At 58.8% G+C, this 12024-nt stretch overlaps 1 protein-coding gene across 1 annotated transcript; it reads left to right on the top strand.

Annotated features, from left to right (window-relative positions):
• The first annotated feature begins 942 nt into the window (after positions 1 to 942).
• On the top strand, positions 943 to 9551 carry LOC134156277 (structure-specific endonuclease subunit SLX1-like). The gene is made up of 6 exons (XM_062604199.1): positions 943 to 1105; positions 2684 to 2735; positions 5936 to 6301; positions 7864 to 7991; positions 9301 to 9382; positions 9463 to 9551. Exons 1-6 carry the CDS (start codon positions 957 to 959, stop codon positions 9523 to 9525), a joined length of 840 nt encoding a protein of 279 aa, XP_062460183.1. The 5' UTR covers positions 943 to 956; the 3' UTR covers positions 9526 to 9551.
• Positions 9552 to 12024: the final 2473 nt, after the last annotated feature.

The raw sequence follows: 12024 nt of genomic DNA, 5'->3' as shown, positions 1-12024 counted from the left end.
GCTCATTTTGGGTCATTTTGGTCAATTTTGGGGTGGTTTGGGAACATTGGGGGGGATTTTGGTCAATTTTGGGGGATTTGGAATTATTTTAGTCAGTTTTGGTGTGGTTTGGGCTCATTTTGGGGGATTTTGGTCAATTTTGGGTCATTTTGGTCGATTTTGGGGTGGTTTGGGCTCATTTTGGGGGATTTTGGTCAATTTTGGGGTGGTTTGGGCAGGGTACGGAGCCGCCGTGGTGCATTGTGGTCGCCGCCATCTTGTGTCCGTACAGCGCCACGTAGTTCTCCGTGTGCGTCGCCATCTTGTTCCGTACAGCTCGCAATGCATTCTGGTCGCCGCCATCTTGTGTCCGTACAGCGCCACGTAGTTCACCGCGGTCGCCGCCATCTTGCTTCCGTACAGCCCGCAATGCATCATGGTCGCCGCCATCTTGTGTCCGTACACCCCCACGTGACTCACCGTGGTCGCCGCCATCTTGGTTCCGTACAGCCCGCAATGCATCATGGTCGCCGCCATCTTGTTCCGTACAGCTCGCAACGCATCATGGTCGCCGCCATCTTGTGTCCGTACAGCGCCACGTAGTTCACCGCGGTCGCCGCCATCTTGGTTCCGCACAGCCCGCAATGCATCATGGTCGCCGCCATCTTGTGTCCGTACATCCCCACGTGGCTCACCGCGGTCGCCGCCATCTTGCTTCCGTACAGCTCGCAATGCATCATGGTCGCCGCCATCTTGTGTCCGTACAGAGCCGCGTGGTTCACCGCGGTCGCCGCCATCTTGCTTCCGTACAGCCCGCAACGCATCATGGTCGCCTCCATCTTGTGTCCGTACACCCCCACGTGGTTCACCGCGGTCGCCGCCATCTTGCTTCCGTACAGCTCGCAACGCATCGTGGTCTCCGCCCTCTTGTGCCCCGCCCCCCGTCCACGTGACCCGCCGCGGTGCACGCTGGTCCCATGGCGCGGCTCCGCGCCGTGTACGCGCTGCGCGCGAGGGGCGGGGCCTCGTACGTGGGGTTCTCGGTGGCGCCTGCGCGGCGCCTACGTCAGCACAACGGGGGGAGGGGCAGGGGCGGGGCCAGGAAGACGGCGAGGGCGGGGCCGTGGTGAGTGAGGGGGAGGGGCCTAAAGGGGGGGTGGGGGGGGTTGAAGGTGGGGAGGGGCTTAAGGGGAGGGGGTGGGGATTGAAGGGGCGGGGTTTAAAGGGGCGGGGCCTAAAGGGGTGGGGATTGAAGGGGGCGGGGGTTAAAGGGAGGGGTGGGGATTGAAGGGGGCGGGGCTTGGGGGGATCGAAGGGGGGCGGGGCTTAAATGGGGGGAGAGGGGGCGGGGCTTAAAGGGAGGGGGTGGGGATTAAAGAGGTGGGGCCTAAAAGGGGGGGACGGAAGGGGGCGGGGCTTAAAGGGAGGAGTGGGGATTGAAGGGGGCGGGGCTTGGGGGGATCGAAGGGGGCGGGGCTTAAGGGGAGGGGGGAGAGGGGGCGGGGCTTAAAGGGAGGGGGATTTAAAGGGGGCGGGGCTTGAAGGGGGTGGGGTTTAAAAGGGGGCGGGGCTTAAAGGGGGATGCAACCTGGAAGGGGGCGGAGCTTGAAGGGGGCGGGGGTTAAAGGCGATGGGGGTTAAAGGGGCAGGGCTTGAAAGGGTGGGGCTTAAGGGGGCGGGGCTTAAAGGGGGCGGGGTTGGAGGGGGTGGAGCTTGAAGTGGACGGGGGTGGGGGGGGAGGAGCTTAAAGGGGGGGGGTTTAAAGGAGCTGGGTCCGGAAGGGGCGAGGCTTAGAGGGGGCGGGGCTAAATTGGGCGGGGCTTAGAGGGGGTGGGGACTAAAAGGGGGCAGGACCTGAAGGGGGCTTAAAGGAGGAGGGGGCGGGGCTTAAATGGGAGGGAGGGGATTTAAAGGGGGGGCGGGGCTTGAAGGGGGTGGGGTTTAAAAGGGGGTGGGGCTTAAAGGGGGAGGGGCTGGAAGAGGAGGGGTTAAAGGGAGAGGCGGGGCTTAAGGGCGGGGCGGGGCTTAAAGGGAGAGGGTTTGGGGGCAGGGCTTAAAAGGGGTGGGGTTGGATTGGGGGCGGGGCTTAAAGGGGGTGGGGCCAAAAGGGGCGGGGCTTAAAGGGGGCGGGGGTGGAGGGGGGGCAGAGCTTGAAGGGGTGGGGGTCAAATGGGGTGGGCAAAAAGGGGGCGGGGCTGAATGGGGCGGAGCTTGGAGGGGGTGGGGCTTAAATGAGCTGGGGCGGGGCTTAAAGGGGGAGGGGCTGGAAGAGGAGGGGTTAAAGGGAGAGGCGGGGCTTAAGGGCGGGGCGGGGCTTAAAGGGAGATGGTTTGGGGGCGGGGCTTAAAAGGGGTGGGGTTGGATTGGGGGCGGGGCTTAAAGGGGGTGGGGCCAAAAGGGGCGGGGCTTAAAGGGGACGGGGGTGGAGGGGGGCGGAGCTTGAAGGGGTGGGGGTCAAATGGGGTGGGCAGGAAAGGGGGCGGGGCTGAATAGGGCGGAGCTTGGAGGGGGTGGAGCTTAAATGAGCTGGGGCGGGGCTTTAAAAGGGGGCGGGGCTTAAAGGGGAGGGGGCGGGGCTTAAAGGGGGACACGGCTTTAAGGGGGTGTGGGATGAAGGGGGTGGAGCTTAAAGGGGGGGGTGGGTGGGACTTGAAGGGGGCGGGGCTTGGAGGGGCGTGGCCGGAAGTGAGCGGTGACGTCACAGGGAGATGGAGCTCTTCGTCTACGGCTTCCCCTCGGACGTGGCGGCGCTGAGGGTGAGCCCCGCCCCCTCGCGTGACCACGCCCCCTTTAAGACACGCCCCATTAAAGCCACGCCCCCATAGACCCCATTCACCCCCATAGACTCCCATTGAGCCCCATAGACCCCATTCACCCCCGTAGCCCCCATTCGTGCCCCATAGATTCTCCTCCAGCCCCATATACTCCATTGAGCCCAATAGACCCCATTGAGCCCCATAGCCCCCATTCACCCCATAGACCCCATTCACCCCCATAGCCCCCATTCCAGCCCCATAGGACCCCATTCACCCCCATAGGGACCCCATAGGACCCCATTCACCCCCATAGCCCCCATTTACCCCATAGCCCCCATTCACCCCATAGCCCCCATTGATCCCCATAGCCCCCATTGAGCCCCATAGCCCCCATTGAGCCCCATAGCCCCCATTCACCCCATAGCCCCCATTGAGCCCCATATCCCCCATTCCAGCCCCATAGACCCCATTGAGCCCCATAGCCCCCATTGAGCCCCATAGCCCCCATTGATCCCCATAGCCCCCATTGAGCCCCATAGACCCCATTCCAGCCCCATAGGACCCCATTCACCCCATAGCCCCCATTGAGCCCCATAGCCCCCATTCACCCCATAGACCCCATTCACCCCGTAGACCCCATTCACCCCGTAGACCCCATTGAGCCCCATAGACCCCATTCATGCCCCATAGCCCCCGTTGAGCCCCATAGACCTCATTGAGCCCCATAGACCCCATTCAACCCCATAGACCCCCATTCATCCCCATAGCCCCAATTGAGCCCCATAACCCCCATTCACCCCCATAGACCCCATTGAGCCCCATAGCCCCCATTGACCCCCCTAGTGTGAATTGAGGCCCCATTGAGCCCCATAGCCCCCATTGAGCCCCATAGACCCCATTGAGCCCCATAGCCCCCATTCACCCCATAGACCCCATTCACCCCCATAGCCCCCATTGATCCCCATAGCCCCCGTTGAGCCCCATATCCCCCATTGAGCCCCATAGACCCCATTGACCCCCATAGCCCCCATTGAGCCCCATAGCCCCCATTCACCCCCATAGCCCCCATTCACCCCATAGCCCCCATTCAACCCATAGCCCCCATTGAGCCCCATAGCCCCCATTCACCCCATAGCCCCCATTCACCCCATAGCCCCCATTCACCCCATAGCCCCCATTGATCCCCATAGCCCCCATTCACCCCATAGCCCCCATTGACCCCATAGCCCCCATTGACCCCATAGACCCCATTGAGCCCCATAGCCCCCATTGACCCCATAGCCTCCATTCACCCCATAGCCCCCATTCACCCCATAGCCCCCATTCAACCCATAGCCCCCATTGAGCCCCATAGCCCCCATTCACCCCATAGCCCCCATTGAGCCCCATATCCCCCATTCACCCCATAGACCCCATTCACCCCATAGACCCCATTCACCCCATAGCCCCCATTGAGCCCCATAGACCCCATTGAGCCCCATAGCCCCCATTCACCCCCATAGCCCCCATTCACCCCATAGACCCCATTCACCCCATAGCCCCCATTGAGCCCCATAGCCCCCATTCACCCCATAGCCCCCATTGATCCCCATAGCCCCCATTCACCCCATAGCCCCCATTCACCCCATAGCCCCCATTGAGCCCCATAGCCCCCGTTGAGCCCCATAGCCCCCATTGAGCCCCATAGCCCCCATTCACCCCATAGACCCCATTCACCCCCATAGCCCCCATTGATCCCCATAGCCCCCATTCACCCCATAGCCCCCATTCACCCCATAGCCCCCATTCACCCCATAGCCCCCATTGAGCCCCATATCCCCCATTCACCCCATAGACCCCATTCACCCCATAGACCCCATTCACCCCATAGCCCCCATTCACCCCCATAGCCCCCATTGAGCCCCATATCCCCCATTCACCCCATAGCCCCCATTCACCCATAGGCCCCATTCACCCCATAGCCCCCATTGATCCCCATAGCCCCCATTCACCCCATAGCCCCCATTGAGCCCCATAGCCCCCATTGAGCCCCATATCCCCCATTCACCCCATAGCCCCCATTGACCGCATAGCCCCCATTCACCCCATAGCCCCCATTGAGCCCCATAGCCCCCATTCACCCCATAGCCCCCATTCACCCCATAGCCCCCATTGATCCCCATAGACCCCCTTCATCCCCATAGCCCCCGTTCCAGCCCCATAGACCCCATTGATCCCCATAGCCTCCATTCACCCCATAGACCCCATTGAGCCCCATAGACCCCCTTCATCCCCATAGCCCCCATTCCAGCCCCATAGACCCCATAGAGCCCCATAGATTCTCCTCCAGCCCCATAGACTCCCATTCACCCCATAGCCCCCATTCACCCCATAGACCCCCATTGAGCCCCATAGACCCCATTGACCCCCATAGCCCCCATTGAGCCCCATAGCCCCCATTCACCCCCATAGCCCCCATTCACCCCATAGCCCCCATTGATCCCCATAGCCCCCATTGAGCCCCACAGCCCCCATTCACCCCATAGACCCCCATTGAGCCCCATAGACCCCATTGGGCCCCATAGCCCCCATTCATCCCATAGCCCCCATTGATCCCCATAGCCTCCATTCACCCCATAGCCCCCATTCACCCCATAGCCCCCATTCACCCCATAGCCCCCATTGAGCCCCATAGCCCCCATTCACCCCATAGCCCCCATTGATCCCCATAGCCCCCATTCACCCCATAGACCCCATTCACCCCATAGACCCCATTGATCCCCATAGCCCCCATTGATCCCCATAGCCCCCATTCACCCCATAGGCCCCATTGACCCCATAGCCCCCATTCACCCCATAGACCCCATTGAGCCCCATTTGAGCCCCATAGCCCCCATTGAGCCCCATAGCCTCCATTCACCCCATAGCCCCCATTGAGCCCCATAGCCCCCATTGAGCCCCATAGCCCCCATTGAGCCCCATAGCCCCCATTCACCCCATAGCCCCCATTGAGCCCCACAGCCCCCATTCACCCCATAGCCCCCATTGAGCCCCATAGCCCCCATTGAGCCCCATAGCCCCCATTCACCCCATAGCCCCCATTGAGCCCCATAGCCCCCATTCACCCCATAGCCCCCCATACCCCCCCATTCACCCCCATAGCCCCTCCCCGCCCGTGACCCCGCCCCCCCTTGACCCCGCCCCCCTCCTTTATGACGCAGTTCGAGTGGGCGTGGCAGCACCCCTCCCTCTCGCGCCGCCTCCCCGCCGTGACCCCGCGGCGACCCCGGGAGCAGCCAATCAGCTTCGCCCTGCGGGTGCTGCCCCTCCTCCTGCGGGCCCCGCCTTGGTCCCGCCTCCCCCTGCGCCTGCGCTGGCTCCGCCCCCCTCCCGCATGGCCACGCCCCCCGTTGCGCCCGGCCCCGCCCCCTCACGTGGTGCAGGAGGAAGGGGCCCTGCCCCCGACCCCTAGGAAGGGGAGGGGCAGGAGGAGGCCACGCCCCCGAGGCGCTGAGGCCACGCCCACGGAGGAGGAGGAGGAGGCCACGCCCACCACTGAGTGTGCCCTGTGTGGGGAGGGGTGTGGGGTGAGGAGGCGGGGCTTAAAGGGGGCGGGGTTAAAGGGGGCGGGGGTTGAAGGGGGTGGGGGTTGGAGGGGGCGGGGTTAAAGGGGTGGGGTTTAAAGGGGTGGGGTTTAAAGGGGTGGGGTTTAAAGGGGCGGGGTTTAAAGGGGGCGGGGTTAAAGGGGGCTATGGAAGGGGTTGAAGGGGGTGGGGTTAAAGGGGGTGGGGTTTGAAAGGGGGCGGGGTTTGAAGGGGTGGGGGTTGAAGGGGGTGGGGGTTGGAGGGGGCGGGGTTTAAAGGGGGAGGGGTTTAAAGGGGGCGGGGTTTAAAGGGGGCGGGGTTAAAGGGCTATGGAAGGGGTTGAAGGGGGCGGGGTTTAAAGGGGCGGGGTTAAAGGGGGTGTGGTTTGAAGGGGGTGGGGGTTGGAGGGGCAGAGTTAAAGGGGCGGAGTTTAAAGGGGGCGGGGTTAAAGGGGGGCTGTGGAAGGGGTTGAAGGGGACAGGGGGTGAAGGGGCGGGGCTTAAAGGGGGTGGGGTTAAAGGGGGCGGGATTAAAGGGGGCTATGGAAGGGGTTGAAGGGGGTGGGGTTTAAAGGGGGCGGGGTTAAAGAGGGCGGGGCTTAGAAGGGCTATGGAAGGGATTAAAGGGGGTGGGGTTTAAAGGGGGCGGGGTTTAAGGGGGCGGGGGTGAGGAGGCGGGGCTTAAAGGGGCGGGGTTAAAGGGGCGGGGCTTAAAGGGGTGGGGTTTAAAGGGGGAGGGGTTAAAGGGGGCGGGGTTAAAGGGGGCGGGGTTAAAAGGGGGGCTATGGAAGGTGTTGAAGGGGGCGGGGTTTAAAGGGGGCGGGGTTAAAGAGGGCTATGGAAGGGGTTAAAGGGGGCGGGGTTTAAAGGAGGGGCTATGGGAGGGTCAAAGGGGGTGGGGCTTAAAGGGGACGGGGCTTGAAGGGGGTCTATGGGGCAGGGTTATAAGGGGCGGGGCTTAAGGAGGGGCGGAGGGGAGGGGTTAAAAGGGGCGGGGTTTAAAGGAGGGGCTATTGGAAGTGTTAAAGGGGGCGGAGATTAAAGGGGCGGAGCTTAATGTGGGGTCTATGGGGTGGGGCTTGGAGGGGCGTGGCCTAAAGAGGGAGCTATGGGAGGGCAGGGCTTAAAGGGGGCGGGGCTTAAAGGGGGCGGGGTTTAGAGTGGACGGGGCTTAAAGGGGGCGGGGTTTAGAGGGCGGCCTATGGCAGGGGAGGGGTTAAAAGGGGCAAAGCGTAAGGGGGCGGGGCTTGAAGGGGGCGGGGCTTAAAGAGGGCGCTATGGAAGGGGAGGGGTAAAAGGGGGTGGGGCTTGAAGGGGGGTAGGTTAAAGGGGCGGGGCTTAAAGAAGGGGCCATGGAAGGAGCGGGTTTAAAGGGGGCGGGGTTTAAACGGGGCGGGGCTTAAAGGGGCGGGGCTTAACCTGGTTCAGGGGGAGGGGCTTAAATGGAATCTCTGGGGCTGAGGGAGGGGCTTAAATGGGTGGGACTCAACCCATGGGGCTCAATGGGAGGTGGGGGCGTGGCCTCCCTAAGCCCCGCCCCCTTCCTCCTCCCCCCCCACCCTGCAGCCGGCCCCGCCCCCCCTGCGCTGTCCCCGCCCCCCCTGCCCCATGGCCGCCCATCCCCCCTGCCTGGCGCGGAGCTTCCTGAGCCTGGAGCCCCGCGAGCTGCTGCCGGTGGGCGGGGCCTGCCCCAGGTGGGCGGGGCTTGGGGACGAGGGGCGGGGCTTGACCCCGAAAGGGGGGGTGGTGGGGGGTGCTAAGGGGCGGGGCTTGGGAATAAGGAGGGGGGGTGCTAAGGGGAGGGAGTTGATGCTAAGGGGGTTGCTATGGGAGGGGCTTGTTGCTATGGGGCGGGGCTTGTCCATAATGGTGGTAGGTAAGGGGAGGGGCTTGTTGTTAATGGGCGGGGCATGATGCTAAGGACGTTGCTATGGGGCGGGGCTTGATAAGGGGCGGGGCTTGATGCTAAGGGGGTATCTAAGGGGAGGGGCTTGATGCTAAGAGGAGGGGCTTGTTGCTAAGGGGGTTGCTAAGGGGCGGGGCTTGATGCTAAGGGGAGGGGCTTGTTGCTAAGGGGAGGGGCTTGTTGCTAAGGGAAGGGGCTTGTTGCTAAGGGGGTTGCTATGGGGCGGGACTGATGCTAAGGGGCGGGGCTTGACGCTAAGGGGGTTGTTAAGGGGCGGGGCTTGTTGCTAAGGACGTTGATAAGAGGCGGGGCTTGTTGCTAAGGGGAGAGGCTTGATGCTAAGGGGCGGGGCTTGTTTCTAAGGGGAGGGGCTTGTTGCTAAGGGGAGAGGCTTGATGCTAAGGGGCGGGGCTTGTTGCTAAGGGGGTTGCTAAGGGGCGGGGCTTGTTGCTAAAAGGACGAGCTTGTTGCTAACGGGCGGAGTTTGCCGCTAAGGGGAGGGGCTTGTTGCTAAGGGGCGGGGCTTGTTAAGGGGGTTGCTAAGGGGCGGGGCTTGTGCTAAGGGGAGGGGCTTGTTGCTGTGGGGGTTGCTAAGGGGCGGGGCTTGATGCTAAGGGGAGGGGCTTGTTGCTAAGGGGGTTGCTGAGGGGTGGGGTTTGATGCTAAGGGGAGGGGCTTGTCGCTAAGGGTGTTGCTAATGGGAGAGGCTTGTTGCTAAGGGGCGGGGCTTGACGCTAAGGGGGTTGTTAAGGGGCGGGGCTTGTTGCTAAGGACGTTGATAAGTGGTGGGGCTTGTTGCTAAGGGGAGAGGCTTGTTGCTAAGGGGAGGGGTCTGTTGCTAAGGGGCGGGGCTTGATGCTGAGGGGCGGGGCTTGACCACAAGGGGGTTGCTGAGGGTCGGGGCTTGTTGCTAAGGGGAGGGGCTTGATGCAAAGGGGCGGGGCTTGTTCCTATTGTGTTCGCTAAGGGGCGGGGCTTGACACTGAAGTGGTTGCTATGGGGCGGGCTCGTTGCCGTGGCAGCAGCCAATAGCCGAGCCCCATTGGAGGAAGGGGGGCGTGGCCTCACTTTAGCCCCGCCCCCTGCCCCCCCCCCAGCTGTGACTCCTACCTCCTATGGGGTGACCTCATTCGCTACAGCCTTGGCGAAGGTGACGTCATCGAGGGGGCGGAGCCCCAGGTAAGCCCCGCCCCCCTTTGCCCCACCCCCCTTTTTAAGCTCCGCCCCCTTTGACCTCTTCTCCCCTCCCCCCCCAACAGGGTCCAGCACTGATGACGCAGGAGGCGGGGCCTCCACTTGGCTCCGCCCCCCTTCCCTTTTAAGGTCAATAAAGGTTTATATGACATCATTGATGACGTCGACGATGACATCAGCGGCCTTTTCACCCCATTTCCCCCCCGTTTTGGGGTCTCCCAAAGGGGGTTGGGGGTCCCTGGGGCGCTTTGAGGTGGGATTTGGGGCTAAAAGGCTCAGTTTTGGGGTCGGACGGGTCCCTGCCCCCTTTTTCCCCGTTTTCTCCCCATTTTTTCCCATTTTCCCCCATTTTTACCCCTTTCCTCCCATTTCCATGCTATTTTTGCCCATTTTTCCCCATTTTCTCCGTTTTTAACCATTTTTGCCCATTTCCACCCTTTTTTAACCCATTTTCCCCCATCCTTTCTCCCCATTTTTCCCCATTTTCCCCCATTTTTGACCCTTTTCCCCTAATTTTGACCATTTTCCTTTATTTTTCACCGTTTTCCAGCCGTTTCTCCCCATTTTTCTCCCCATTTTTCTCCCCATCCCAGCAGCCACATTTTGCCCATTTTCCCCCTTCTTGTACCCATTTTCTCTTTTTCACACCACTTTATCCCATTTTTGTCATTTTTACCCCATTTTCCCCGTTTTCTCCCCGTTTTTCCTGATTTCCCCCATTTTTACCCCTTTCCTCCCCATTTCCATGCTATTTTTGCCCATTTTCCCCCATTTTTAACCATTTTTGCCCATTTCCACCCTTTTTTAACCCATTTTTTCCCCCTTATCCTAATTTCTCCCCATTTTTTCCCATTTTCCCCCATTTTTTTCTCATTTTCCCCCATTTTTTGACCCTTTTCCGCTGATTTTTACCATTTTCCTTTATTTTTCACTCATTTTTCACCGTTTTCCAGCCGTTTCTCCCCATTTTTCTCCCATCCCAGCAACCACATTTTGCCCATTTTCCCCCTTTTTGTACCCATTTTCTCCTCCTTTTCCCCCACTTTATCCCATTTTTGTCATTTTTTTCCCCATTTTCTCCCCGTTTTTTTCCTGATTCCCCCATTTTTACCCCTTTCCTCCCCATTTCCATGCTAATTTTCCCCATTTTCTCCCTGGTTTTAACCATTTTTGCCCATTTCCACCCCTTTTTAACCCGTTTTCCCCCCTTCATCCTAATTTCTCCCCATTTTTCCCATTTTCCCCCATTTTTTGACCCTTTTCCCCTAATTTTGACCATTTTCCTTTATTTTTCACTCATTTTTCACCGTTTTCCAGCCGTTTCTCCCCATTTTTCTCCCCATCCCAGCAGCCACATTTTGCCCATTTTCCCCCTTTTTGTACCCATTTTCTCTTTTTTCCCCACTTTACCCCATTTTTTGTCATTTTTACCCCATTTTCCCTGATTTCCCCCATTTTTACCCCTTTCCTCCCCATTTCCATGCTATTTTTGCCCATTTTTCCCCATTTTCCCCCATTTTTAACCATTTTTGCCCATTTCCACCCTTTTTAACCCATTTTTCCCCCTTCATCCTAATTTCTCCCCATTTTTTCCCATTTTCCCCCATTTTTTGACCCTTTTCCCCTGATTTTGACCGTTTTCCTTTATTTTTCACTCATTTTTCACCGTTTTCCAGCCGTTTCTCCCCATTTTTCTCCCCATCCCAGCAGCCACATTTTGCCCATTTTCCCCCTTTTTGTACCCATTTTCTCTTTTTCCACCACTTTACCCCATTTTTGTCATTTTTTCCCCATTTTCTCCCCATTTTTTCCTGATTTCCCCCTTTTTTTACCCCTTTCCTCCCATTTCCATGCTATTTTTCCCCATTTTCTCCCTGGTTTTAACCATTTTTGCCCATTTCCACCCCTTTTTAACCCGTTTTCCCCTCTTCATCCTAATTTCTCCCCATTTTTCCCATTTTCCCCCATTTTTTGACCCTTTTCCCCTGATTTTGACCATTTTCCTTTATTTTTCACTCATTTTTCACCGTTTTCCAGCCGTTTCTCCCCATTTTTCTCCCCCATCCCAGCAGCCACATTTTGCCCATTTTCCCCCTTTTTGCACCCATTTTCTCCTCTTTTTCCCACTTTATCCCATTTTTGTCTTTTTTTCCCCATTTTCCCCGTTTTCTCCCCATTTTTTCCTGATTTCCCCCATTTTTACCCCTTTCCTCCCCATTTCCATGCTAATTTTGCCCATTTTTCCCCATTTTCTCCCTGTTTTTAACCATTTTTGCCCATTTCCACCCTTTTTTAACCCATTTTTCCCCCTTCATCCTAATTTCTCCCCATTTTTTCCCATTTTCCCCCATTTTTTGACCCTTTTCCGCTGATTTTTACCATTTTCCTTTATTTTTCACTCATTTTTCACCGTTTTCCAGCCGTTTCTCCCCATTTTTCTCCCCATCCCAGCAGCCACATTTTGCCCATTTTCCCCCTTTTTGCACCCATTTTCTCCTCTTTTTCCCCCACTTTACCCCATTTTTGTCATTTTTACCCCATTTTTTCCCCATTTTTCCTGTTTCTTCCCCATTTTCCCTGATTTTTCCATTTTCAACCCCATCTTTTCCCTTTTTCCTGATTTTCCC

The sequence above is a fragment of the Pezoporus occidentalis genome, unplaced genomic scaffold (genome assembly GCF_034315485.1).
Source record: "Pezoporus occidentalis ecotype Australia unplaced genomic scaffold, CSIRO_AGI_Poc_V1 ctg836, whole genome shotgun sequence".
In the NCBI taxonomy this organism is placed as follows: Eukaryota; Metazoa; Chordata; class Aves; order Psittaciformes; family Psittacidae; genus Pezoporus; species Pezoporus occidentalis.
Note: the sequence above shows the minus strand (reverse complement) of the source record. Positions and strands in the feature narration are given on the sequence as shown.

Coding starts and splice junctions, on each gene's coding strand:
- LOC134156277 (XM_062604199.1), top strand. CDS start 957: ATGGCGCGGCTCCGCGCCGTGTACGCGCTGCGCGCGAGGGGCGGGGCC. Junction 1,106..2,683: donor ACGGCGAGGGCGGGGCCGTG/GTGAGTGAGGGG, acceptor GTGACGTCACAG/GGAGATGGAGCTCTTCGTCT. Junction 6,302..7,863: donor TGTGTGGGGAGGGGTGTGGG/GTGAGGAGGCGG, acceptor CCCACCCTGCAG/CCGGCCCCGCCCCCCCTGCG.